We start from the raw sequence: 24,526 nt of genomic DNA, 5'->3' as shown, positions 1-24,526 counted from the left end.
CCTTGTTGGGCACCAGTGGAAGGAGAAGTCCTTGGTCCTGCCAAGGTTGGACGCCCTCCCCCGCCCCCGTGTAGGGGAATATGGAGGGGTAGTTGGGGGGGAACACCCTTATAGAAGAAGGGGAGGGGGGAGGGATTAGGGGGCTTATATCTGGGAAACCGGGAAAGGAGGGACTAACATTTGAAATATAAATAAAAAAGTCCAATTTAAAAAAAAAAGGAAAAAAATTTCAAAGCAAACCAAAAACAAAACAAAAAAACAAAATTAGGTAAGATAAGATTAATTTAGAATACATTTGAGTGTTCACCAACAGGTGGATACACAGAATGTAGATTTCTATAAAAAGCGTTATCTCTATAGAGAGGGCGGAGTTATGATACATTCTATGGCATTGAGAAATCCTAAGAACATTAGCAAAGGAAAACAAACCAGATAAAGAAAAGCTAAGTAGGGTTGGGGATTTAGCTCAGTGGTAGAGCGCTTGGGCCCTGGGTTCGGTCCTTAGCTCGGGGGGGGGGGGGGGATGCTAAGTATTGTGTGCCTTTGCTCACCCCAAAACACTAGATAGGTAAATCCATGGATGTAGGAAACAGATTAGATGTCTCAGGGCTGAGGGAAACACACTGTTGTGGGATGTCTTGGGGAGGGCCACAGGATAAGGTTTTGGAAATAGTGGTTATAGCTGAATTACAATCCTGTGACTGTACTAATGCCTCTGGGCTCCACACTGAAAGTAGCTAGAGTAATAACTTTAAAAATATACAATCTGCCACAATTAGAGGAAACCAAAACAGATACAACAATGACTGACATGGTCAAGGAATGCTACGATACTGTAAATTCTAGCACCCCAAGTGTAGTGAAAGGAGTCTGAGGGACAGAGTTCAGAAGGAGAGGATATCTGTCAAAGCAGCAAGCGGGTGAACAGCTTGATTTCAAGTTAAGTATGGTGACCATGTAACATGACAGATTAAATGGGACACTTTTGAGAGGAGAGAGGACTATTAATAATCACACAGAGCAACAGGTGACGGCAGGCCTGTCTCAGGCTAACTGGAATACATGGTTACTCTCTCTACAAGTGCAACCAGTTGCTCAGGGCTGAAGTCAAGCCCACAGTTTGGGGCCAGACAGAAAAACAGTCAGTATTTTCAGTTGTCCAAAATGCATGATAGCTTTTCATTCCTTTGTATCGAGAAATAATGCACAACTACATAGCACTTTTTGACGGTGACTAACCTGGGAGTCATACAAGAATTGGTATATTATTAGGTTTATTGAGAGGTATAATTTGGTGTTTTAGTAATTTTAGAAAGCTATATTTTAAAACACATTTACAGGTACATTAAAATTTGAGATCAAATCAGCTTTCAATCAATCTGCACTTTTATATACATTATATGTATGTATATATAAAGCTATAGTTTTATAGGTTCACATATGGCTTTTTATACTCATATTGACTACAAATATACTCATATTGATTACAAATCTTAAAGTCAAATTAGAATTACTGAGAAAATTAGTAATGGATACCTTACCCATTATTTATGAACTAAAATTAGTATTAATGGCCTACAAATAGATTAATTTGAATAGTCCATACCTTACGTGAGAAGCTCCGACTTGGGATGTTTCGTGCTAATTCTGATATCTTGGGTTTATTCTGCAGACACTTGGTTAGCCGATAGTTTTTCAATCTTAGTCTATTGTAATAAGGGTCAGCGACGTTACAGTAATTCTGTTTCGGCATGCATTTCCCAAGATGAGGAATGCTATACTTCAAAGCTCCGAGAAATAATTTGGTCGTCTGCTGCATGGTGGCAAATGGCAAAGTCCCTGGTTTTTGCTTCCTTAGGGGCTGCCAGCACGTGAATGATTTCATACGAATAATTATACAGTAATGGGATATTACAGCATTTGAGGCCTCCACATTTTATCCCTCCCCTTTGGTGTCATGAGCCCCTTAGGTTACAAATAATTGTAGACATCTGATAACTTAGGTTAAATGCATTTAAAAACTTGTATGAGTTAAGTTCATTCAGATCATACTTCTTGGCAGGCGTGACTTAAACATGTCATCTGTCAAGTCAGTTTTTCTAGGGTCAAACTAAGCAGCAGTGACTCTGGAGAACGTATGGGCAAACTAAAACAAAAAAAAAAAACAGAAAACAAACAAAATAAAAATTTGCAAACGAGTAAATGGACTTAGTCGCAATCAGGTACTCAGAGGGGGTTCAAAGGCAAAGTGGCTTTCAGCTTACATAATTCTGGGCATATCTTTGGTATGTGAAAGACAAACTGGAAAAGCCTGAATCACTTCAGAAAAGGGGGATTAATATTTGTTGAGTGAACCTAGGCGCCAGATACTTTTCACACAGCTTCACATGTACTTGACGAGAAAGCTAGAGTGCTGTTCATGGTTGAGGGGACCCAAGGGTGGCTCTGGGGAGCTCAAGACATCTTCCCAACTCACTTGATACATCGAAACGCCCAATTGACTTGACTCCTCCTCTTGTACATGAGCGACATAAAAGGATAATTAATTAAAAACAACTGCAAGATGAAAAAATAAAATGTAGGGTCATCTTTGGTTTCTGCTGGAAGGTAAGTTCATTTTACCTGCCATAGCAGAGACCCAGGTTTAAGTCTTGGGCCTTGCACGTTAACTACATCTGGACTCAATTTCATCACTTGTGAAACATTAATCATAATTAACCATAGCACTTATTCTCTGGGGTTGTTGTTTTGTAACAAAACCAGACAATTTAGGTTAAAAACTGAGTCCCAGTACCTGGCACGTAGTAACCACTCAACAAAAGATCGTTAATATTATTAGCATAGGAATAATTTAGCTATGTTAAACACTGTTGAGCATAATTAGAGAAATCTTCCTTGGTAGCACAACAACACTGCGTCAGTTTTGCCATAGATCCGACCAGCTATGACGCCCCCTCCCCCCCTTAATCTCTTATGTCGCAGCAAAATAATGGGCCGGTGGAGCAGTAGCCTAGAAGAAAAATGCTCTTAAATCGCTTAATCTGTCCCCATAGCCTAATCCATTCACCCACCATCTTCATGGTGAAGACAGAGTGCAAGGATAGGGGTACAGGTGGGGTAGGCAAATGGGTGTTCCCAGGAGCACCTACTCATTTCCCCGTGCAACTGTGCCAGCCGGACACGTCGTAGTCTCAGGACGTGAGGGAATGGTACCGTTTAGCATGACAGAAAAGACAGGGATCAAAAAGGGAGTAGGGAAGTGAGGAATGGCTGGAAGGTGGTGGGGAGAGGACTAAGGAAAGGGGACCCACTAGCAACCCTTGTATACGTACGCAAATTGAAAGACAGCTGGACGAGCAAAGGTAGAGAAGACAAATACGAGAACCCGAAGCTCTCAGGAAGGAGCTGCAGTAACCTCAGACTTGTCCACCCGAAGCCTGCCTTCAGCACCCAGCAAGAATGACAACCTACCTCGCGCCGCCCAGAGCTAGTTTGCAGCACGCTGGTCTACGTAACACCAATCCAGCCTGATAGGGAAGCACATTTCGCCATCTTTATTATGGTCAGTGGTGGGCTCTTTCTCTTCCTGGACTCACTCACCTTAAAAGACACCTGAATTTTGGTTTTCTGGTATGATGGCGAGCAAGAGACAAAGCGGGAAAGAAGAAAACAACGAGGAAAGCCCTCTCTGCAGCTATTCCACAGTCCCATCCCACTCCGGCTCGCCCTCACTTAAGATGGCCACCAGAAAACTGGTGCAATGATGTGACGCCGCTGTTCTGGTTGCCAAGGAGACGCGAATACCGGAAATGCGGAATTCGGGGAGGGTGCAAGCAAGGGCTGTGGGCGAGAGGCCCGGCGTCACAGGTCCTGACAGGGAAGAAGTTGGCAGGTCCTGACTGGGGAGAGCTGTGGCGGAGGCACCTCCGGGTCCAGTCAACCCTGGTGATGGAGTCGCAGGTCGCGGTTGCTGGGGATGGAGAGACTGAGGCAGAGGCGGGCAAGGGTCCCATGATTGACAGTGCCAGCCAAGGGTCGCTGGTCTCGGCGCCCAAGGGGGCTGTCCGGTGGAAGCTCCTGCGACAGGTAAGGGCTAGCGCTCGCCACCTCTGCCTGTAGCCACTCCCCTCTCAGGTACGGGACGCGCCGCCGCGGCTCGCGGTTCTCCGCAGCCGGGTGCTGACTTCCCCTTTCGTCAGGAGCCAAGCGAGAAGCGCCCCCTTGCTTCATCTACGCTGTCCCACCAAAAAAGGGAGAATCTGGCGGGGTTGGAGAGCGGGACAGCCAGAGCGAGGTCCTAGAAACTCAGCTCCAAATAGAGTCCTTTTGCTCGCCTGTCTGATGGGTGGGACCGCCTCTCTTCACCGCGTGCAGCTCTGCTTCCCTGCCCTTTCCATTTTATTTTATTTTTTTGCTTTTTGAGTCCCAGACTGGTTGCGGTCACCGACTTCCTGGGTGCACTTTTTGGTCCCACGTCTCTGGAGAACCTCAAGGTTCACTAATGGGATGGGGACTCTGCCCGCGTTTCCGTGCAATGTACATCCGAGAGTAAAGCGGAGAAGAAAAGCTATTGCTTTCTCTTTTTCCCGCCACTTGAAACCCAGACGTTTATCTTCTAAGTTTGAAGTAGTTATTAGGATACTCGCTGCCCAAGATGTACCAAGGAATCCAAATGTATTGACTCGTTTCTTCCAAACCGCTCCAGTGAAGCTTTATAAGTTTCCTTGGTCTTTGTGTCTCCTCACAGCAATAGAAAAGTAACTAAGACAGTGGCTCAGGGCAATGAGCCTTAGTGTATCATTTTACTTAGTTTTGTTTTTTAACAACCAACCCTATGCCACATGTCATTCAACTTCTGTGAACCACCTGGTAGTCCACTGATATAACCTGTGATCACCTGCGTTGTTTACTGTTGTGTACCTGGTCTCTATACCCACAGTTCTGGGAGTTGGCTGGCATGTTGTCACAGTTATGGTAGAAGTGTGTAAGAGAAAGAGGCATGTATAAAACCCTTGCTTACGATGCCTGTTAACATACTGTATTACTAGTGTTATCACTGTGACAAAAATACTAGGCAAAGCAATTTAAGAAAGGGAGGGCTTATGTTGGCTCATGGTCTGATGATACAGATGATCTACAGCAGGAAAGTCAAGGCAGCAGGACCCTGAAGCAGTTAGTCACATTGTGTTAGCATTCAGGAAGAAGAGAGCAATGGATGGATACTAGCTAGTACCTTTTCTCCTCTTTACTTGGCATGATGATAGCACAATTAGAGTGTGCCTCCCTGCCTCAATGACCGTAGTTAGGAAAATCCTTTACAGACATGCCGAGAGGTTAATCTAAGATAGCTCACCCCTTGTAGACAAGTTGATGATCACTATGAGCCATCTCATAGACTGTTAAAGGAAGATGCATGGCCAAGCCCAAAGTCAAAGACTTTTTTTTTTTTTTTTTTTTTTTTGGTGCATCTTAGAGTTTCTATTCCTGCACAAACATCATGACCAAGAAGGAAAGGGTTTATTCAGCTTACACTTCCACATTGCCAAAGGAAGTCAGGACAGGAACTCACACAGAGTAGGAACCTTGAGGCAAGAGTGGATGCAGAAGCCATGGAGGGATGCTGCTTACTGTAAAGCTTGCTTCCCAGCCCTGCTCAGCTTGCTTACTTATAGAACCCAGGACTACCATCAGCCCATGGATGGCACCACCCATAATGGGCTGGGCCCTCCCCCTTGATCACTAGTTGAGAAAATGCCTTACAGCTCAGTCTCATGGAGGCATTTCCTCAGGCGAGGTTCCTTTCTCTGTGATAGCTCCATCTTGTGCCAAGTTGACACAAAACTAGCCAGTTTGAAGTGTCAGGGGAAAAGTGATTTTTTTTTTCCTGTAATAATTCAGTTGATTACCATTGGATAAACATTTGTAAGTGTTTAAGGTGACTAAACCATGCATGCATGTTTCATCTGTGTTCAGAAGCAGAAAGCTTGAAGAATCTGATCAAGGCTAGGATTTTGTGACTCAAATTGGGAGTGTTACTCAGTGCTAGAACACTTTGCATGTGCAAAGCCCTAACTGTGATCTCTTTCTCTCGTGGCACACTTTCACGATGTGCTGCCTTTATTTTTGCAGCTCCCCGATTCTGACTTTCTGTCCTCCCCAGGACTCCAATGGTGTCTCAGGGCTCTTTGTCCTAACTGTTTGATGCTTTCTCTGCATCTCACAGTTTTGAGAGAAAACCGTGTGACTGGTACATTGTTGTCTCTAGGTCATGTGATAAGTTGGTGACTTTTGATTCTAGTGCCTACCCTAATTAGGTGAGATCTAGAAGTGTCGGTGTGATCATTAGCTAAAGAACTCACAGACATCTTGTTTTCCTTTTGGTTGAGTCTCAGCTGATAACCGTGATGGTTACTTGCAACTTGAGCCTTTCAATGTTCATCCAGTTAGGCATCCTGATGAAATGATCTAGTTTCCTTAAGAAATATATATATATATATATATATATATATATATATATATATATATATATATATATATTAAATGACTCTGGTAGGCCACATTTGGGCCAATTGCTTAACAGAATGGAGCTTTTTGGCTAACCCAGATCATCAACCACTTAACAATCCCGGCAGAATTACATAAAGAGGAGGCATGCATGCACAATCTGACCGACGCCTCTAGAAGAAAATACTTTACCTAGAGAGCGGAATTCTTGGCCGAAAGATCTGGATAATGAAGCATCTCATAGTGCTGTTTAAGGCAGGATGCTGTGTGTTAGATTGTCTGTGTTATTGTCTATGTTGAGGGCCTTGAGTTTAGGCTTGGGTCCGCCCTTGACTATGAATGATGACGAACACTTCTTGGTTATCAGTTTTCCATTGTAAGTGAAAGACCGAGGGTCTTTCCCACCTCTGCTTAAAATGAAGATCTCTTCCTGTCTTCTAGTCTCAGCTTTTGGAGTAGTCTCTGCTAACCCTTTACATGCACTAGAATCTGTAGTGACTTGCTCTGCTCACCTCTGCTTTTTATACTTTGAGTCTTCCTTCTTCCTAGTGCTTTTAGATGTCTTTTTTAAGATTTAATTTTTAATTATTTGTACCCAAGAGGAGGAGGAGGAGGCCTGTATACAAGAGTGCAGGTGTCAGAAGAGGGCCTCTGATCCCTGGGCGCGTGTGTTACAGGCCATTGTGAACCACCTCGCTTGGGTCCAGGGAGCTGAACACGGCCTCACGCTCCCGTGTTCTTAACCTCTGAGCCATCTCCTCCCCGGCTGGATTATCACTATTGTTTAAGACCCTGAGTTACATAGAGAAGGGAGCGTGGACATAGAGTCCCACCCTAACCAAGACGCTGCTTGCAGTTGATACTTGCTGGGAGAAAAAAAATCAGCTTCCTCCAATGGGTTCCATCGCACTCCAGGCCAGGCCTCCTTCCCAGAAGTAGCAGGCTAACATCAAAGGACTCCATGAAAGGGGACAGGGCAAAGTGAAAATCCACAGGATAAAACGTCTTTAAGCAAAATCTTTATAGGAAAAAAAAAAAAAAAAGAGAAATCCCTAAAAAGCAATGCATGCTTACCTCAGTTAGCCCAATTATGTTCTCTAAAAAATTACTGAGCTGTACATACTCAGAATTCAGTAATTGTCATAGAACTGGGGAATCATCATGCTGGTTACATCCTTTGTAATTACACTAATTACAGACATATCCCTTGAGTTGCAGTGATAGTTTATTTGAGTTTTAATTTTTTTATTTTACTTCAGTTTTTTGGGGACAGGGTTTTACTATGTAGCTCTGGCTGTCCTGGAGCTCCCTCTGTAGACCATGCTGGCCTCAAACTCACAGAGATCTGCCAGCCTCAGCCTCCCAAGAGCTGGCATTGAAGGTGTGTCCGTATGTACGCTCTTTTGTTTGTTTTAATGTAAACACTCATAGCTGCTTAGCTGTTATCTCATGGTTCCAGAAATTATGCTTGCAGTTTGATTTACTCCTAGGAATATTTTAATTTCTACCCACTACACACACACACACACACACACACACACACACTCACACATACACACTCACACACACTCACACACCCACATACCCACACACACAGACTCATACACACTTGTTCACACACACACAGACACACACACACATACACTCACACACACACTCACACTCACACATACACAGACTCACACACATACACACACATACACAGGCTCACACACACACAGACTCACACACACACATACACACACACACCCACACACACAGACACACACTCACACACACAGACTCACACACTTGCTCACACACACACACACACTCACACACACAGGCACACACACACACACACTCACACATGCAGGCACAGAATATATTTTTTCTCAGAAGAGTTTGCTCCCATCGTATTGCTGATTTTTCTTGTTCATCCCCCTTTGCATTGTTGACTCTCTTCCAGATCCTGGATTGAGTTTTTCTGCTTATGTCTTCTTTGATATCATTTCATTTTTACTGGTAAATGTTTGAAATTTTCATCTAACATTTTATCAGTATCTTTGAACTCAGTGAATCAGGATCTTTCAGAGATCTCACATTCCCTTGCCCTTTAGTGTTCTTGATGTTTCTGTGATGTAATTTGTAGACGTTGTTTGACCATGTCTTTCAGTTTGCTTGGAGATCTTAGTGAACAGCCTTTCCTGAGGCTCAGTCTTTATTGTTGGACAAACAAATTATTATAACAGCTAAAGAATCAAATTGTATACAATATTGGAATTGATTAGTATTGACAGTGCCTGTAAGTCAAAGAATAGGAAAACTACTATGACCCTATAAATTATTTATGGTAACCGTAGAAATACCAATGACTAGGAAAAGAAAGGAGGCAGGGAAAGAGGAGAACGTAGAGAAACCAAGTTCAGGAAATGGAAGGAAGGGGAAGAGGTGTGCAGAACGTCACGGAGGAGAGAAAAGAGGAAGTGCCAGAAAAGATTAAAAAAGAGGCCCAAGAAGGAGAAAATTCGAAAAAAAAAAAATTGAAGAAGGAGAATTAAAAAAAAAAATGCAATCTTAAAAACAATTTAAAAATCCTCAGGATGAAGTCAAGTGCTTGCTTCAGCGGTATGGGCACCAAAACTGGAACGGCACAGAGGTGATTGGTATGGCCCCTGCATAAGGGTAATACACACATCTGAGAAGCGTTGTATGTTAGGAAAAAAGTGAGATCAAACACTACTAACAGTAAACCAGGGAGGGTAAAAAACGAGTCTGGGACAGGAGAGCAAAGAACACTTAAAACTGTCTGCTCTTCCAGAAGACTTGGTTTGACTCCTACTACCTACACAGCTACCCCAGCCCTCTGTAGCTCCAGGTCCAGGGGATCTGAAGTCGTCTTGGGGCCGTCAGAGGCACCAGGCACATACCTGGTGCATAGATGTATATGCAGGCAAAATACCCATACACACAAAATAAAAATTAGAAAGAGAGAAAAGATTGTTTAAAAATGAAAAAGAGGGGCTGGGGATTTAGCTCAGTGGTAGAGCGCTTACCTAGGAAGCACAAGGTCCTGGGTTCGGTCCCCAGCTCCGAAAAAAAAAAAAAGAACCAAAAAAAGAAAGAACAGAAAAAGAACCAAAAAACATGAAAAAGAACAGATGAGTACATTAAGCATAGTAAGAAGTAACAATTATAAAAATGTTGCTAAAGGGTGTGTCAGGAAGGTAGAAAGTATAAGGTGCAAGAGAAGGAAAAAGGATGTTAGAGTCGCTTCTTTTTGTGTTCTCCAAAGTTGGAGACTTGTGGTTATATGTGCAGGGGTGCGGGGTGTGGAGGGTGCGGTGTCAGTTAGACTTGTAGGCCCTTGGTCATATGCACGGGGAATTCTGTAGTTTGTATTGAAGTTATCACATCTGTTAATATGATGTCTTATGTTCAGTTTGACTCCTGGTTCCAACACCCATCCTCACCCCCAACCACCCATATACTCCAGGCTCATCTTGTACAATTTCTGCCATTTCTCCAGTGATGATCAGATATATATGTATAGTTTTAAAAATGTAAGTCAGAAAATATAAGGCTTCATTCATTTATATTATACTCCATTTGGATGTAGAGCTGTAGGGTTTTTGCTAAAAACCCCCTTAATCTTCTAGCTCTATGTCATTTCTCCAAATGTGGAAAACTAATACCAATAAAACTAGTCATTTAATTTATCCTAAAACAAATAAGTACAAGTATACACATGCACACATATACACAGCCACACAAGCACATGCACATGTAACATACACAAGCATACATATACCACACACACAGGTACATATACACAGAAGCATACATATGCTGTGAATGCACACACATGCACACACAGGTGTACACATATGACATGCAAACGTTTGTGCACATGCACACACGCACAACCTAATAATAGCACACCTGCCCTAGCTCTGGCTATTAAAGCTGTTGCTTGTCTACTCCGTTCCTCTGATTAACAGATGCCCAGGAGAAAAGTTAATATAAAAACCTTGCTAACTCTAGATTTTTCTCTTACTTAAGGCGTCGGACTGTTAAACTGTTACTACCTTTACTACTCCAGTATGCTTTCAGTGTTTTGTCCATATTTTCCTTGTGTGTTCAGCAGGAAGTTAGGATTATTGGAAGTGAGAGTTTGTTTATCACTTAAAAACTAGAAACTAAAACTTATACCACTTGTATACTATAACCCTAATGTTTGATTTTATTTCAAAGGTTCTGAAGCAGAAACAGCTGGATGACGGCCTGAGACATGTATCTGTGAGAAGATTTGAATCATTTAATCTGTTCTCAGTCACAGAGGCCAAAAACAGGGGAACTGAAAAAGAGGCTGGTGCGTGGGTCCAGTACACAAGCATCTTTTATCCCGAGTACAGCATCTCCTTAAGGTGAGCATTGTCCGAGTTAAGGTCTGTAGAAGGAAACCCATGCACTCAGAGCCCCATGCCTGCTCTGACTTTGCAGCAATCTTTATTAGAACTCGGTTTTGCAACTTGATGTTAGAAAAATTCTGCTGCCTTAGACAGAGTCTCTTATGCTTCTAATTCATAAAAAGCATAAGTATCAAATGAAAGCATCAACTTTAAATACTTTTGAAGATTTCTAAAAGGACCAGCAATTTGGCCCAAACCACTTGACTGGAAGATACTCTCATTGTACTTGAGCTTGTTGCCACTTTATTTCTAAGAACCCTTTTATATTTATCCTGTGTGTTGTCTGTAAGTCTGTATTATAAACATCAGCATCTAATGATGTCCTACTGCTGTGAAGAGACACCATGACCAAGGCTACTCTAATGAAAGAAACATTTAATTGGAGGCTTGTTTACAGTTTTAGAGATGTGTCTCTAGGACTATAACAGAGAGTCCTGACTCAGCTAAAATTTTGGCCTTGAGGGTTGCCACTTTTATCTCCCTTTTTGCATTCTTCCATATGTCCTTCTGCATTAGTCAAAACAATGTACACTGAATTCCACAGTAGAACATGGTCTTCAATAGATAATCATAGCAACACTAAGAATGGATGGCAGTTGCTATTGTCTACTAGGTGATGTCACTGTCTTGAGTGGTTTCTATGTATTAATGTGTGTCACCATTCATAAATGAGGAAGAACCTGGTTAAGGTCACACAGCTGCTCATGTGGTGATTGGTGGCTGTACTCAATCCAGAAAAATCTACCTATTGATAACCTGTCTGGACTGCACACAGAGTCTGTACTTTTAGCTTCTGTGTAATCTTGCCAGATAGCCACTCTCAGGGCTCTCATATTTATACCCTCTCAAAAGTTCCCAGAATTACAAAAGTCACACATTGGAGAAACTATCTGCAGCTGGCAAAACCACGCCCCTGTTAGTGCACAAGGCAGAACCACACCCCTCCTGGTGCACAAGGCAAGTCATAATCACCTGCTGTGAAACAGCCTTTTATCCCACACCTGGGATTAAGACAAAAATATATTCACAAAACATATCTGCGTTTTTGTTTTGGGTTTTGTTTTGTGTTGAGAAACCAAAATTCTCACTATAATATATAACCCTGTTATGCTAAAGAATTTTACCAGATATTTCCAGAAGAACCTAGATGGAAGATTTTTTGCCAAAAGCAATTCATTCTTTTTCATTAAAATTTTTGTTCACAATTTTTCACCTGTTTACTATTTTTGTTTATTTTCCATTATCTGCTCAATATGAACCCTTCTGTATCTTTAATTTTTTCAAAAGTTATTTTTAATGATGGGTCTTAAACACTTTAACCTCCCTTTTAGCCCACTACCCACCCACCAGAGGTAGTGGGAAAAAACGAATATGGGGAAGTGGACCTGTTTAGAAATGGTTCTTTGGAGCAGTTCCCATCTGTGTTGTCTGGAAATCAGCAGTTCAGTTCACAGGTTAGCAGGGGCAGCTCGATCCACTTGCAAACACTTCACAGATAACCAGCGGTCCAGTTCGGTAGAGTTGGGATAGCAAACACGAGTGAGCAGTGACACTACCTAGTATAGACAGCCAGGCCTCAGCCTTGGCTCAGGTCAGCAGGAGGGACCTGAAGGGGCGCCAGCAGATGTTTTCAGCTGTGCTTCTCAGGGAAGCGAAGATCAGGGAAGACGTGAGACCAGCAAGTATTGCTCTATAAGTCAGCATAGCTCAGCCTCCACCACTGTCCGTTAAGTCCTATTTATACCCTCCAAACATCCTCTATCGCTCTTGCCTCAGCATGCGGTGCTCTGTCTCAGCTGATGTCACTCTGCCAGTCAGCCAGAGTCTGTGGAAGCGGTAAGAAACTGCAGCACACCACCAGAAGTTTTTTGGTTCGTTTCTCTCTATGAATTCCTGACAAATGCAGCTCAACTATGAAGTATAAGGTGGACCAATACATGTGTGTTGTTAGTGAAGAATCCTTTGTTATGTGTCCTTTCATGTGCTTGTTTTAACAGAATAATATCCTTTCTCCTTGTCTGCTTCAGCAGAAAGTTCCCTGATGAGTCTGCCTTAGTCTTTACCTGTGTCTGCTTAAGGAAAGCACTCATGTGTCTGCCCCCAACAAAACACCATCCAACACAACTGACTTTCCAAAGAACCCTTAAGTTTCCACTGCAGCCCACTCTTATTTTTTCTTTATCGTATTAGCACTTTGACCCTGTTTCTTCTGTGAGATCTCTTAGCAGTGTTATTTGTTTCCTTCAGTATTGAGATAGATATTCTTAAGTAGTTTTTGTTTGTTCTAGAGAAAAAGCCCCAAGGTAATTTTTAAATATAGTACATACATATATATGGATAATCATATCCAATTCTTTTGAGACAGGGTCTCACTATGTAGCTCCAGCTGGCCTGGGACAGCCTGGTCCATAGGATCCACCTACAGAATTCTGCCTCCCAGAAGTTTTAAAGTTTGTCAAATACAACATTATGGAACGATCAGAGGAAGAAAAGATGAATAATTTTAGGTAAATTCAAACCAACAATGTTTACTAGTATCTTGTATATAAATATGAGGTATGCTTTCCTCAATGAGCTAAATATATGAGAAATGAAACAATGACAAGAAAGAAGGAAAGTTAAGTAGGCAACCCGAGAGATCTCACCATGTAGCACACGGCTGATCTCTAAATTAAATTAAAACTTGACATGTTTTGTCTTAGAAGCACTGTTTTGGGGTAGGAGTTTAGACTGGGTCTGGATGTAATAGAAGATTCTGGAGAAAGGGAAAAATCATTCCTGATGAGGACAGGGGCATCATGAAATAGCATGAAAACATGAAAGGCAGAGTGACAAGGGGCTACTGAGAAGACCAACTCTGTCTCTAGAGAGAGGATCCTAAAGGCTGACTGGTTGTTCATGTGTTGACATCTAGGAGTTGTCCTAAAAACCACATGCACACTGATCTAAGTCAGACAGGGGTAGTCTATGAAGTGGATACTGAAGGACTGATCGATCAGGGCCACAGACCAGACTCAGGAGCTGAATGTGACCCCAGTCTGTAGGACTCTAATCCTACAGAGCTTTTAAGCCTTAAACCCTTAAACATCTGTGCGAAGTTATTTCACCAGTCAGGATTTAGGACAAGGGACTTCCTTAGGAACTTGTCTTTGTTGTACATTTATCCTGTTCTTATTATATGGTTGGGGTATTCAACTGTGGAGGGGGACTTGCCTTAACTAACATTCATGTCTTATCTTGTCAACCAGAATGTTAGTTACAGGATCTCAACTCCCAGGGAAGTCTTAGGAATTTAACCTTTATTTAGCCCGTACTCAATATGGAAGTCTTATTTTAAATGGCTTCTTCTATTGATGCATGTGTCTCCCTTATGTTGGGGTCCATCCCAGGGGCAGCTTATAAAGGCAAAATCCATAAAAGCTCATACATAGGTGCAGGAAGTGCTGCCTGGCATTTGGCTCGGGTCCAAGCTTCTTGTAGCTTACTCTACAAAGCAGTTCTAACTGCCCTCCATTGTGATTGGTTTCCAAGATCCCAAAGCATAGGACATAACAGAGTGTGCAGTCAGCTCGACCATGAGAAAGTGTCCTTGTAACAGCATAACATGGCTGGCTAGACAGGCAGCAGTTACCCAGGCCTTAGCATTATGCACTCCCACAAACCATAAGCATGCACCCACTTCTCCGTCTTGCTCCTCATCACCTAAGAGTCCTGGCACAGCTCAACAGAGGACATGGGGTGATTCTTACTTGTTAGTTGTCCTTGGCATCTGTTTTCTTCACCTTAAATCTTCTTGTACCTTGATTTCTAGCCCTTTGAAGTTTTATTAGACTCAAAAATATATAATCCAAAGAGAGTAAGTAACTAAACGATTGTGATTTTAAAAGTATCTCATGGTTGTTTATTTTACTAAGCTGTGTAAATTATAAAACTATGCTTATATAAAATTAAAATGTTGATCATTACTTTCTCTTACCCTTATGTAATTGTACATAAAGTGAAGGAATACCGAGTCTCATAGTAACTTTTCATTAAAAGTATAATTTAGGGCTGTTAGGTCAAAGGATTGTGAAATCCCCCAGGGTCTTTCATCATTCTTGTGTATTTGAAAGTGGTTCACTCTGAAAATGGTTGAGATTGAGGAAATGATGTATGGGTGCTATTCCTAATTTATTGCTTAGAAAGTCTTGTTTTTTGGTGCTTTGCTTCTTAGAACATTACGAAACAGCTATTGCTAGTAGTTAAAGGCATACAGAAAGCCACAGTAGAGCACAGAGTGCTCTCACTAAGTCTTTTATTAAAAATTACCTCCAATTTCCATTATAAACTATGATTTACTATTGCATAGAACTTACTGTGTACACACTAGATATTGTCCTCATACCTTATTTTTTAACTTAATTTCCCCATTATATATGGAACTGTACATGTCAGTTATTAATATATATATATCCCATTATATGTGGAACCACAGACACCAGCATAACTAATTTATAAGTGAATGAAATCTTAAGGAAAGCAAAAGCTGAGAGGCCTGACCCATCCTTCTGTGTTTGAAAATGACTACTGTTGCTGTGGTAATTGTTGAATTAGAATGCCAGTACTTGACTTTTGGCTTGTCCTAGAAATGTAGGATGGGCAAGAAGTCAAGAATGTGGCTTTGACTGTGTTGTTTTTTGAGTACAATCAATGTACCACCATGAAGTCATACATTGTTTCTCAGAGAAAGGAAAAGACAAACCATTACACTACTGAAATTAGCATGTGCCTTCTGAGTGCTAAGTCAGAGCGGGTGACAGGAACGATCTGTTCATGAAATTAAATGTATGCAGATTATTCATACATGACATATGATAGTATATATCTCAATAAATATTTCCCTTCAAAAACTGTTGTATATTGGTGGCTGTGAAATGACATCTCAATGTGGTTATAATTTACATTTCCCAATGATGATTTTAGGGGTTCTACCCAATGCTGAGAGCAGAGGCAGGAGAATGCTGTAAGTTGGGACAGGGTGAATATGACTAAAATACATTAATATACAAGTGTGGTACTGTACACTAAAAATTTAATGTGAAAACTGACAAGGCAGGGGCCAGAGAGATGTCCCAGAAGTTAAGAGCACACCGGCTGTTCTTCCAGAGGACCTTAGTTCTATTCCCAGCAACCATGTTTTCTCAAAACCTTCTATAATGGGATCTGATGCCCTCTTCTGGTGTGCAGATAAACATGCAGACAGGGCACCCATATATATAAGATACATAAACAAATAAATCTTAACGAAATAACAAAGTGGTAAAAAGGTGAGGTTGGCAAGTGAACAGATATGGTTACTGAATTTATTTACATACATAGTTTCAATATTGGGAATGGAATTAATAAGAGGTACTAAACAGTGTTTAATTTCTTATTTTAAAAAGTCTGTTTAAGACCTTTAAAATATCAAGTGTATGGAAAACTCAAGTTCTTTGAGTCATGGTTTCTTGGCTAATTATGACCTAACTTTCTACTTTATTTTATGGTTATATTGTTTGCTTACTTATAAATATACTCAGTTTTAGTAAATTCAAATGATCCCTGGAATGTTTTGTTAAATTTATCTGTTTCATGTAGACATTACCTACTAATTTCTTATACTGTAGATAAGACTTAAAAGCCATTTAGAAACAGAAAATCTTCAAAGTGAGTTGCATACATAGTCTGTTGAACATTTTCTTTCTGAACACTTCTACTTTTTTTGTTTTAAGTCTTTTGGGGGCACATTCCACTTTGTAGTTTATTTTTTCTGCCTTTTAAAAGCGAAGTTTTGTTAATGAAGGTAAAATTCACAGGCCCATTTACAACTATACAAAGGATTTCAGTGCAGTCCTCTGACCCTCCAAAGAGTCAGTGTTTGCAGCTGTCACCCTTAGGCAACCTCATCAGAAAAGTAAGCCCGCACCCCTATCAGCAGCCTCCCTTCCCCTGATCTCTGGCAGCCTCTGACTTGCTTCCTGTTTTGGGGTTGTCTGTTCTAGACATTGCCTATAGATGGAGCACTGCCCTGTGTGGGCTTTTATGTCTGGTTCTTTTTACTCGGTACATTTTTAATTAAAAAAAATTATCCAAATTCTACCATGTTTCAGAAAGTCATTCATTTTTCTGTGGTTTGATCAATATGTCACTATATGGTTAATAATGCATTTTTAGGAGCAGCCTGGAACAGGACCCTTCTGGTCTCCATTTGCACCCAGAGCTAAGGCTGTCCCACAGCCCTCTGGACCCAAAACCTGCCTGCAGAGAGATGATCTCTAAGGAGCACTTTCACTCCTAGGCCCACAGGTGAGACCTCACTTTTGCTCCACTAACTGTCCAAAGAGGGACCTGCCAGGAGCACAAAGGACACAGGAACCATGGAATAGTCTGGGACAGGATCCTTCCAGTCTCCATCTGTGCCTGGAGCTAAGGTTGTTCTACAACCCTTTGGACCCAAAACCTGGCCAGAGAGAGCTGGCCTCCCATGAGTGCTCTCATTCCTAAGATCACAGGCTCATAAGCCCAAAGGAAGGACAAGCTCCAGTCAGAAACAGCAAGACCAATTAACACCAGAGATAACCAGATAGTGAGAGGCAAGCACAAGAACCTAAGTAACAGAAACCAACACTACTTGGCATCAACAGAATCCAATTTTCCCTCCACCAGCAAGTACTGGATATCCTACCACACCAGAAAAGCAAGATTTGGATTTAAAATCACATCTCCTGATGATAATAGATGCCTTTAAGAAACTCCATTAAAGAAATACAGGGGAACACTGGTAAACAAGTAGAAGCCCTTAAAGAGGAAACACAAAAATCCCTTAAACAATTACAGGAAAATACAGTGAAACGGGTGAAAAAATTGAACAAAACCATTCAGGATCTAAAAATGGATATAGAAACAATAAAGAAATCACAAAGAAAGACAACTCTGGAGATAGAAAACCTAGGAAAGAGATCAGGAATCATAGATGCAAGCATCACCAACAGAGATTGAAGAGAGAATCTCAGGGGCAGAAGATGCCATAGAAAACATTGACATAATAGTCAAAGAAAATGCAAAATACAAAACGAAAAAGCTCCTAACCCAAAACATCCAAAAATCCAGGTCACAATGAAAAGACCAAACCTACAGATAATAGGTATAGAAGAGAGCATAGACTCCCAAATTAAAGGGCCAGTAAATATCTTCAACAAAATTATAGAAGCAAATTTTCCTAACCTAAAGAACGATGCCCATGAATGAACATACAAGAAGCCTACAGAACTCCAAATAGATTGGACCAGAAAAGAAATTCCTCCAAACACATAATAGTCAAAACACTAAATGCACAAAATAAAGAAAGTGTTTTAAAAGCAGTAAGGGAAATAGGTCAAGTAACATAGAGGCAGATCTATCAGAATTATACCAGACTTCTCAACAGAGACTATGAAAGGCAGAAGATCCTGGGCAGATGTCATACAGACACTAAGAGAACACAAATGCCAGCCCAGACTACTATATCCAGCAAAACTCTTGAGAGTTAATTGATTAACATAGATGGAGAAACCAAGATATTTCATGACAAAACCAAATTTATACAATATCTTTTCACAAATCCAGCCCTACAAAGGATAATAGATGGAAAACTCTAATAAGGAGGGAAACTATACCCTAGAAAAAGCAAGAAATTAATCTTTTTTCAACAAACCCAAAAGAAGATAGCCACACAAACATAATTCCACTCTAACAACAAAAATAATAGGAAACAACAATCACTATTCCATAACATCTCTTAATATTAATGGACTCAATTCCCCAATAAAAAGACATAGACTAACAGACTAGATATGTAAATAGGACCCAGCATTTTGCTGCACCTCAGTGACAAAGACAGACACTACCTAAAAATTTTTAGGCAAATGGTCCCAAGAAACAAGCTGGAGTAGCCATTCTAATATTAAATAAAATTGACTTTCAACCAAAAGTTATCAAAAAATATAAGGAAGGACACTTCATACTCATCAAAAGAGACATCTACCAAGATGAAATTTCAATTCTGAACATCTATGCTCCAAATGCAAGGGCACCCACATTAATAAAAGAAACGTTACTGAAGCTCAAAGCATACATTGCACCATACACAATAATAGGGGGAGACTTCAACACCCCACTCTCATCAATGGACACATCATGGGAACAGAAACTGAGCAGAGACACAGTGAAACTAACAGAAGTTATGAACCAAATGGATTTAACATATCTATAGAATATTTCATTCTAAAACAAAAGAATATACCTTCTTTTCAGCACCTCATGATACCTTCTTCAAAATTGACCATATAATCAGTCACAAAACAGGCCTCAACAGATACAAGAAGATAGAAATAATCCCATGCATCCTATCACCATGGACTAAGGCTGGTTTTTCAATAACAAAAAACAAAAAACAAAACAACACACACACACACACACACACACACACACACACACACACACACACACACACACACACAAGAAATAGCAGAAAGCCTGGACTGGAGAGATGACTCAGGGGTTAAGAGCACTGACTGCTCTCCCAGAGGTCCTGAGTTCAATTCCCAGCAAACCACGTGGTGGCTCACAATCATCTGTAATGGGATTTGGCGCCCTCTTCTGGTGTGTCTGAAGGTACAGTGTACTCATATACATAAATGAGTCTTTAGAAAAAAAACTATTAAAACAAAACAAAACAGAAAACCCACATACACATAGAAGCTGAATAACATTCTTCTCAATGATAACTTGGTCAAGGAAGAAATAAATTAAAGACTTTGTATAATTGAATGAAAATGAAGGCATAACATAAACAAACTTATGGGATACAATGAAAGCAGTGCTAAGAGGAAAACTCATAGCTCTGAGTGCCTCCAAAAAGAAACTAGAGAGCATTTACTAACAGCTTGACAGCACACCTGAAAGCTCTAGAACAAAAAGAAGCAAGAGGAGTATACAGCAGGAAATCAACCAAGTAGAAACAAAGAGAACTCTACAAAGAATCAACAAAACTAGTAGCTGGTTCTTTGAGAAAATCAACAAGAGAGATAAACCCTTAGCCAGACTAACCAGAGGACACAGAGACTGTATCCAAATTAATAAAATTAGAAATGAAAAGGGAAAAATAAGAGAAACTGAAGAAATTAAAAAAAATATCAGGTCCTACTTGAAAAGCCTTTGCTCTACTTGAAAAGAAAAATCTGGAGGAAATGGATAATTTTCTAGACAGATACAGGTGCCAAAGTTAAATCAGGGTCAGATAAACCATCTAAACTGTCCCATAACTCCTTAGGAAATAGAAGCAGTCATTAAAAGTCTCCCAACCAAAAAAAAAAAAAAAAAAGCCCAGGACCAGATGGGTTTAATGTAGAATTCTATCAGACCTTCAAAGAAAACCTAATACCAATACTCTTCAAACTATTCCACAAAATAGAAACAGAAGAAACACTACCCTATTCATTCTTTGAAGCCACAATTATGCTTTTACCTAAACCACACAAAGACCCTACAAAGAGAACTTCAGACAAATTTTCCTCATGAATATCGATGGAAAAATACTCAATAAAATTCTGGCAGTCTGAATCGAAGAACACATTAAAACGATCAGCCACCATGATCAAGTAGGCTCCATCCCAGGGATGCAAGAATGGTTCAATAAATGGAAATCCATCAATGTAATCCAAGATATAAACAAACTCAAGGAAAAAAAATCACATGATCATCTCATTAGATGCTGAGAAAGCACTTGACAAAATTCAACACCTCTTCCTGATAAAAGTCTTGGAAAGATCAGGAATGCAAGGCCCATACTTAAACATAGTAAAAGCAATATACAGTAAACCAGTAGCCAACATCAAACTCAATGGAGAGAAACTTGAAGCATTCCCTGTAAAGTCAGGGACTAGACAAGGCTATTCAATATAGTACTTGAAGTCCTACCAGAGCAATTAGACAACAAAAAGAGGTCAAAGGGATACAAATTGGAAAGGAAGAAGTCAAAATATCACTATTTGCAGATGATATGATAGTATACTTAAGGGACTCTAAAAATTCCACCAGAGAACTCCTAAACCTGATAAACAACTTCAGCAAAGTGGCTGGATATAAAATTAACTCAAAGAAATTAGTAACCTTCCTCTACTCAAAGGATAAACAGTCTGAGAAAAAATTAGGGAAATGACACCCTTCACAATTGTCACAAATAATATAAAATACCTTGGTGTGACTCTAACCCATGAAGTGAAAGGTCTGTATGACAAGAAGTTCAAGTCACTGAAGAAAGAAATCGAAGATTGAAGAAGGTGGAAATATCTCCCATGCTCATGGATTGGTAGGATTAATATAGAACAAACGGCCATCTTGCTGAAAGCAATCTACAGATTCAATGCAATGCCTATCAAAATTCCAAGACAGTTCTTCATAGACTTAGAGAAATTTGCAAATTCATTTGGAATAACAAAAAACACAGGATAGTGAAAATTATTCTCAACAATAAGAGAACTTCTGGGGGAATCACCATTTCTGATCTCAAGCTGTATTACAGAGCAATAGTGATAAAACCTTCATGGTATTGGTACAGAGACAGACAGATAGATCAGTGGAATAGAATTGAATATAGATCAGAATAGAATTGAAGACCTAGAAATGAACCCACACACCTGTGGTCACTTGATCTTTGACAAAGGAGCTAAAACCATCCAGTGGAAAAAAGAGCATTTTCAACAAATGGTGTGGTTCAACTGGAGGTCAGCATGTAGAAGAATGCAAATCAACCCATTCTCATCTCTTTGTACAAGGCTCAAGTCCAAGTGGATCAAGGACTTCCACATAAAACCAGATACACTGACACTAATGGAAGAGAAAGTGGGGATTAGCCTTGATCACACAGACACGGGAAAATTTCCTGAACAGAACCCACCAATGGCTTATGCTCTAAGATCAAGAATGGACAAATGAGACCTCATAAAATTGCAAAGCTTTTGTAAGGAAAAGGACACTGTCAATAGGACAAAACAGCAACCAACAGATTGGAAAAAAGATCTTTACTAATTACATCTGATAGAGGGCTAATATCTAATATATACAAAGAACTCAAGAAGTTAGACTCCAGAGAACCAATTAAAAAATGGGGTATAGAGCTTAACAAAGACTTCTCAACTGAGGAATATTGAATGGCTGAGACCTAAGGAAAAGTTTATCATCCTTAGTCATCAGGGAAATGCAAATCAAAACAACCCTGAGATTCCACCTCACACCAGTCAGAATGGCTAAGATTGAAAACTCAGTTGACAGCAGATGCTGACAAGGATGTGGAGAAAGAGCAACACTCCTCCATTGTTGGTGGGATTGCAGACTGGTACAACCACTCTGGAAATCATTCTGGCGGTTCCTCAGAAAATTGGACATAGTACTATCTAAGAACCCAGCTATACCACAACTGGGCATATACCCAAAAGATGCTCCAACCTGGGCTGGAGAGATGGCTCAGAGGTTAAGAGCACTGACTGCTCTTCCAGAGGTTCAATTCCCAGCAACCACATTATGGCTCACAACCATCTCTAATGGAACCCCATACACTCTTCTGATGTGTGTCTGAAAACAGCTACAGTGTACTCATATAAGTAAAGTTAAATAAATTAAAAAAAAGTGCTCCAACCTATAACAAGGACACATGCTCCACTATGTTCATAGCAGCCTTAATTATAATAGCCAGAAGTTGGAAAGAACCCAGATGTCCTCAACAAAGGAATGGATACAGAAAATGTGGTACATTTACAAAATGGAGACTACTCAGCTATCAAAAACAATGACTTCATGAAATTCTTAGGCAAATGCATGGAACTAGAAAATGTCATCCTGAGGAAGTTAACCCAATGACAAAAGAGCACACATGGTATGCACTCACTGATAAGTGGGTCTTAACCCCAAAGCTCGCAATACCCAAGAAACAATTCACATATTAAACTCAAGAAGAAGGACCAAAATGTGGATGCTTCAGTCTTAGAAGGGAGAACAAAATACTCGTGGGATGAAATATAGGGCAGAGTGGAGCAGGGACTGAAGGAAAGGTCATCCAGAGACTGCCTCACCTGGGAATCCATCCCACATGCAGTCACCAACCCAGATACTCTTGTGGATGCCAAGAAGTGCTTGCTGACAGGAGCCTGATATGGATGTCTCCTGAGAGGCATCTGCCAGATGAAGATGCTTGTAGCTAACTATAGGACTGAGCACAGGGACCCCAATGGAGGAGTTAGAAAAAGGACTGAAGGAGCTGAAGGGGTTTGCAACCCCATAGGAAGAACAACAATATCAACCAACCAGACCCCTCAGAGTTCCTGGAGAGTAAACCACCAACCAAAGATACCCATGGAGGGACCCATGGCTCCAGCCGAATATGTATCAGAGGATGGTATTGTCTGGCATCAACAGGAGGGGAGGCCTTTGTTCCTGTGAAGGCTTGATGCCCCAGTGTAAGGGAATGCCAGGGTGTTTAGGTGGGAGTGGGTGGGTGGGATTGGGAGAATCTTCATAGAAGTGTGTGTGGGGGGAGATATAATTTGAAATGTAAATACGTAAAATATCCAAGAAAAAAGAAAAATGCATTTTTAATACTCATTCTTGAGTCAATGGACTAATTGAGGTTTTTTTTCCTACTTTCTGACTGTTTTATATAATGTTACTATAGATACTCATGTGCACTTTGTGTGTGTGTGTGTGTGTGTGTGTGTGTGTGTGTGTGTACACATTGTTTTGTAAATTCTTTTGTCATGGACCTGGGAATGAAATGGCTTGATAATGTAGTTGCTACACGTTTAGGTTTTCTGAGGAGTGGCCTTTTCACAGTGACTCTTCTACATTCTTCCTAGGAATGAGTGGGAGTTCGGTTTCCTCTATGAATGTCTGCACTTGTGTTGTATTCTTTGGAAGGTCACTTGTTTGAGTATGGGCGGTTTGCCTGCAAGCATGCCTGTGCACTGTATGTGTGCCTAGTGCCCACAGAGGCCAGAAGAGGGTATTGGATCTCTTGGGACTACAGATGGTTGTGAGCCACCATATGGGTGCTGGGAACTGGACCCAGGTCCTCTGCAAGAGTGCCCAGTGCTCTTTACCAGCTCCCATTTTCCCACTTGGTTTTTTTTTTTATACTAAGTTATAATGTCAAAGTGAAGAGAAATGATGTTACTTTGGCTTTGACTTCATTTTCCAGTTGAAAATGAAAGACCCTGAGCATCATCTGTGTACTTATCATCTATCTTCTTTCCTTCAAGTGTTTTACCCAGTATAAATTAGAGTGTTTACATTTTGGTTCTTAAGGTAAGACATTTTTACTCACAATTAATAAATAATTGTGTGACATAATATATATATATTTTTTTGGTTCTTTTTTTTTGGAGCTGGGGACCGAACCCAGGGCCTTGCGCTTCCTAGGTAAGCGCTCTACCACTGAGCTAAATCCCCAGCCCCCATAATATATTTTTAAACATTTATTTATTATTATTTTTTTAAAAACTTTTTTAAAAGATGCATTTATT

At 40.6% G+C, this 24,526-nt stretch overlaps 2 protein-coding genes and 1 non-coding gene across 23 annotated transcripts in view; 2 read left to right on the top strand and 1 right to left on the bottom strand.

Annotated features, from left to right (window-relative positions):
• The window catches only part of Prepl (prolyl endopeptidase-like), a 29,719-nt gene extending 25,970 nt beyond the window's left edge, over positions 1 to 3,749 (bottom strand). For 2 of the 15 annotated variants that reach the window (XM_063261602.1, XM_006239697.5), the window contains exons 1-2: positions 3,333 to 3,485; positions 1,607 to 2,146 (exon numbers count right to left, since the gene is read on the bottom strand). In XM_063261602.1, the coding sequence (XP_063117672.1) occupies positions 1,607 to 1,885 (279 nt within the window). In that variant the 5' untranslated portion in view covers positions 1,886 to 2,146; positions 3,333 to 3,485. Of the gene's footprint in view, positions 1 to 1,606; positions 2,557 to 3,332; positions 3,506 to 3,600 lie in introns of those variants that run through there. The other 13 variants (XM_063261603.1, XM_063261610.1, XM_008764456.4 and 10 more) reach the window with 13 other exon arrangements.
• Positions 3,750 to 3,889: 140 nt separating this feature from the next.
• The window catches only part of Camkmt (calmodulin-lysine N-methyltransferase), a 381,129-nt gene continuing 360,492 nt past the window's right edge, over positions 3,890 to 24,526 (top strand). For 6 of the 7 annotated variants that reach the window (XR_010052079.1, XR_010052080.1, XR_010052078.1 and 3 more), the window contains exons 1-2: positions 3,949 to 4,086; positions 10,738 to 10,910. Coding sequence is in view for 2 of the 7 variants with exons in the window: in XM_039112121.2 (XP_038968049.1) it covers positions 3,949 to 4,086; positions 10,738 to 10,910 (311 nt within the window). In the remaining 5 variants the exon portion in view is untranslated. Of the gene's footprint in view, positions 4,087 to 10,737; positions 10,911 to 24,526 lie in introns of all 7 variants that reach the window. The other variant, NM_001134463.1, reaches the window with a different exon arrangement.
• On the top strand, positions 9,097 to 9,203 carry LOC120093312 (U6 spliceosomal RNA). The gene has a single exon (XR_005486416.1). It is a non-coding gene; the product is annotated as a U6 spliceosomal RNA (small nuclear RNA).

Source organism: Rattus norvegicus, chromosome 6 (assembly GCF_036323735.1).
Source record: "Rattus norvegicus strain BN/NHsdMcwi chromosome 6, GRCr8, whole genome shotgun sequence".
NCBI classification, from domain to species: domain Eukaryota; kingdom Metazoa; phylum Chordata; class Mammalia; order Rodentia; family Muridae; genus Rattus; species Rattus norvegicus.
This window is presented reverse-complemented; position numbering and strand designations above follow the sequence as displayed.